This window comes from Parus major, chromosome 22 (genome assembly GCF_001522545.3).
Source record: "Parus major isolate Abel chromosome 22, Parus_major1.1, whole genome shotgun sequence".
Classification (NCBI taxonomy): Eukaryota; Metazoa; Chordata; class Aves; order Passeriformes; family Paridae; genus Parus; species Parus major.
This window is the reverse complement of record NC_031790.1, coordinates 3605795-3609360: the sequence shown is the minus strand read 5'-3', so window position 1 is coordinate 3609360 and position 3566 is coordinate 3605795. Positions and strand designations below refer to the sequence as shown.

General features: G+C 68.0%; 1 protein-coding gene across 1 annotated transcript in view; it reads right to left on the bottom strand.

The window, feature by feature from the left end:
- The window catches only part of ADGRA2 (adhesion G protein-coupled receptor A2), an 18564-nt gene that overhangs the window by 4496 nt on the left and 10502 nt on the right, over nucleotides 1–3566 (bottom strand). The window contains exons 7-15 of the mRNA XM_033519462.1: nucleotides 3298–3534; nucleotides 2737–2901; nucleotides 1798–1999; nucleotides 1574–1723; nucleotides 1282–1443; nucleotides 942–1151; nucleotides 672–873; nucleotides 248–456; nucleotides 14–141 (exon numbers count right to left, since the gene is read on the bottom strand). Coding sequence (XP_033375353.1) covers nucleotides 14–141; nucleotides 248–456; nucleotides 672–873; nucleotides 942–1151; nucleotides 1282–1443; nucleotides 1574–1723; nucleotides 1798–1999; nucleotides 2737–2901; nucleotides 3298–3534 — 1665 coding nt within the window. The remainder of the gene's footprint in view (nucleotides 1–13; nucleotides 142–247; nucleotides 457–671; nucleotides 874–941; nucleotides 1152–1281; nucleotides 1444–1573; nucleotides 1724–1797; nucleotides 2000–2736; nucleotides 2902–3297; nucleotides 3535–3566) is intronic.

Here is a 3566-nt window from a genome sequence, read left to right as displayed (position 1 = left end):
GACGCTCCCTCACCCGTGGTGGACGATGTAGGTGATGATGGTGGTGAAGAGGCAGAGCAGCAGCACAGCCGTGCAGGTGTACATGGCCGGGTGCAGCACCTCCACAGCGCCTTGAGCCTCGCTGGGGAACCCACTGAGCTCCTGCACGGCACAGCACAGCCCGTCAGACCCCACAGACCCATCCCCGCGCCCCTGAGCCTCCCCAGCTCCCTCCTGCTGCCCACCCTACTGCTCACCCCGCACCTACCATTAGCACGGCCACGTTGCTGAGGTGCCGGCAGTGCAGGGAGGTGACGTTGGGCTCGCGGGTGCCCAGCTGGCACCCCTCAGCGCTCCAGCCCCCCATGCCCCCCAGCACCTCGAAGTTCCAGTACGCAGCCACGGGGTCGGTGCCCTCCCCGGGGTGTCGCAGGGACACAGCCACCGGCTCTGACAGGTTCTCCACTCCGCAGCCATCTGCAGCCACAGAGAAACTCGCTCAGCAGGACAAGGGAGCCGCCTCCAGCCGCACCCCAGAGGGGCTGGACACAGGGAACCGTGCACACATCCCACAGACACATTGCCATTTCCCCGTGAGGAGCCCAGGGACGGCCCTGCGCTGCGGGAGCACCAGCACAGTGCCCCAGGGAGCCCCCCGGGGCACTCCAAATACCCCACCGTGCTGCCCTTACAGGTCCCGGCGTAGATGACGGGGGTGGCCACGCTGCGGCGTTTGCCATCGTCGGCGAGGCGGGAGGAGTTCCCGGTGCTGCAGAAGAGTTTCCCGTTGCGGAAGACCAGCAGCTGGAGCTTGCAGTCGGCCCCCGGCGGGGCCGGGCCGGGGCTGGCGAACAGGCTGGGGGGCAGCTGGATGGAGGCCAGGGCGATGCTGTTCTGCGGGCGCACGGTCACTGGTGAGCAGGGGCCGACCCCCAGCCCCCCGACCCCCGGCGCTCCTGTACCTTGATGTGGAAGCTGGTCAGGGAGATGTTGGGCCGGCCCGTGGTGCAGCGGAGCCGGAGCTGCTGGTCGGGCGTGGGCTCGGCCCCCCGCTCGGCCTGGGGGGGACGTCCCGGGGGGATCCTGTCCCAGCGCTGGAACGCCACACAGCTCAGCCCCACGTAGCTCTCGGGCTTCACCACGTACGCCTCGAAGGCGATGTTGCGAGAGCTCTGCCAGCACCACGGAGCGATTGTCAGCCCTGGCGCAGGCAGAGACCCCCCTGGCATAGCCAGAGACCCCACACCCGCAGCCCACCCACCCCTCCTCCCCATATCCAGCCCAGCCTGTGTTCCCCCTCACCACTGCCATGTGCTGGGAGTTGCTGCCCAGCGTGTGGGCAGCAATCCTCTCCAGGGAGCGCACGATGCTGCTGCAGGCCTTCTCTTCCTTCTGGGACATCCACAGGATGTGGTCGTCCACCAGCATGATGTTGCTGGCCATCTCCACGATCACGTCTGTCAGCTGGGGACAGCAAGCAGCTCTGCAAAGAGCTACCACCGTCCCACGTGGAAACACCCCGATTCGTGCTTTTCCACCCCAAAACCACCAGGCTGTGCTGGGGCAGGCCAGGGACACCTGCAGCGCTCATTACCTGCTTGATCTGGTCCACGTAGCCAATAAACTTCTCTATCATCTGGGCCACGTAGAGGACATCAACCATGTCCGAGAAGTTGGCTGCCTCGGCCGTGTAGACGCGGAGCTGGTGAGCCAGGGTCAGGGCGTTGGAGGCATTGATGGGCATCTGCAGGGCGGCACGGCCACGGTCAGCGGCTGTTCCCCCTCCGGCCCAGCCAAGCCCCCGGGCCCCCCACTCACCAGCACGAAGGTGTAGAGCACGCGGGTGATGTCGTTGGTGTACAGGCAGTGGGAGTAGTCCCCGTCCTCCCAGCGCCCGGCGCGGTCACAACGCCGCCACGCCTGCTTCTCTCCCGCCGAGCCCCCGCCCGCTGGGCCCGCGGCAAATGGGTGCTGCAGGCAGGGCTGGTAGGCCGTGATCCCTGCCAGGGTGCGGGGCCACCTGCGGCACCGACACACCGTGACCCCCGGGCACCCACACACCGTGACCCCCGGGCACCCACACACCGTGACCCCGGGGTACCCACACACCGTGACCCCCGGGCACCAGCAGTACCCACACACCGTGACCCCCGGGCACCCACACACCGTGACCCCGGGGCACTGGCAGTACCCGCACACTGTGACCCCGGGGCACCCGCACACCGTGACCCCCGGCACCGGCCACCCCCGAGCGGCCCCAGCCCGAGCAGCTCCTCCTGTGTGGCCCCTGTGCAGCTCCAGCCCCGGGCACCGCAGCCCCCTCCGCAAGCCGCCCCTGGGCTCTGGGAAGGCTGGTGCGAAGCTCCCCAAAAATCCCCCGCCCTCTCCAGTCCCGTATCCCGCTCGGCTCCGGCAGCTCAGGGGGAAGCAGCGGGCAGTGGGGGGGCACCGCTAATTTAAGCCACATTGACTGTGCCAGTAATTTATATTCCGTAAGGGCCCCGCCGGGGTTACGGCGGGCGCCCGGAGCCTTTCGTCTCGTGCCAGAGAAATTCCAACACCTCTGCTGCTGGAGCCAGGCTGCGCCGCCGGCACGGGAAGCCCTTCAAAAGCTCCCGCGCTCCCCGCGGCCGGTAATCGCTGCCAGACCCGCGGTCACCGGCGGCGAGAGGCCCCGCACGCACCGCCCGCTCCCCGTGCGGCACCGGCCCCACGTGTCCCCCCCTGCCGCGGCACCTGCGCCGCCGCGGGCCCCACCTGAAGTCCCCGCGGTTGTTGGTGACCCGCTCGGCAGGGCAGTAGGATGCGGAGGTCTCCAGCACCACGATCTCCACCTTCTTGCTGACGTTGCCCTGCGAGGTGGAGACGGCGCATTCCCACTCGCCGTTGGCGGAGACATGGATGTTGGAGAGGATGAGCTCGCTGTGGGCACGGGAGAGGGGCTGGCACGGCGGGGCTACCCCACAGCGATCCCCCAAGCTTGGGGACAAGGGGACACACGCCACGAAGCACCAAAGGTGCCCACACTCTGCAGCCCACCCACGGCACTCGGTACCCACACACCTGTGAGTCCCGTGGCCACGAGGGCTCGTCACCGACCCCATACGATCCCTATCTCTGTCCCCATCTCAATCCCAATTCCATTCCCATCCCAGTCCCAATCCCATCCCCATTCCCATCCCAGTCCCGATCCCATCCCCATTCCCATCCCAGTCCTGATCCCATCCCCATCTCCATCCCAGTCCCGATCCCATCCCCATTCCCATCCCAGTCCTGATCCCATCCCCATTCCCGTCCCAGTCCCCCTCCCTCCCTGACCTGGTGATGAAGGTGCAGTCATGGATGAGACTCTCCTCCACGATGACGCCCGTCTGCTCATCCTCCTGCACGGGCTCGCGGTTGTGGAACCACCGGATCTGGGTGCTGTTGTCCAGGTACGTGGCCGTGCACTGGAAGGGCAGCCGGTCTCCCTGGAAAACCACCTGGCGCAGCGACGGGATGAGGTGGTGGGTGTGCAGCTCCGGGGCTCCCGCTGCGGGGGACACAGGTGAGCCCGCGCCGCCGCCGCCGCCGCCGCCCCCGCCCCG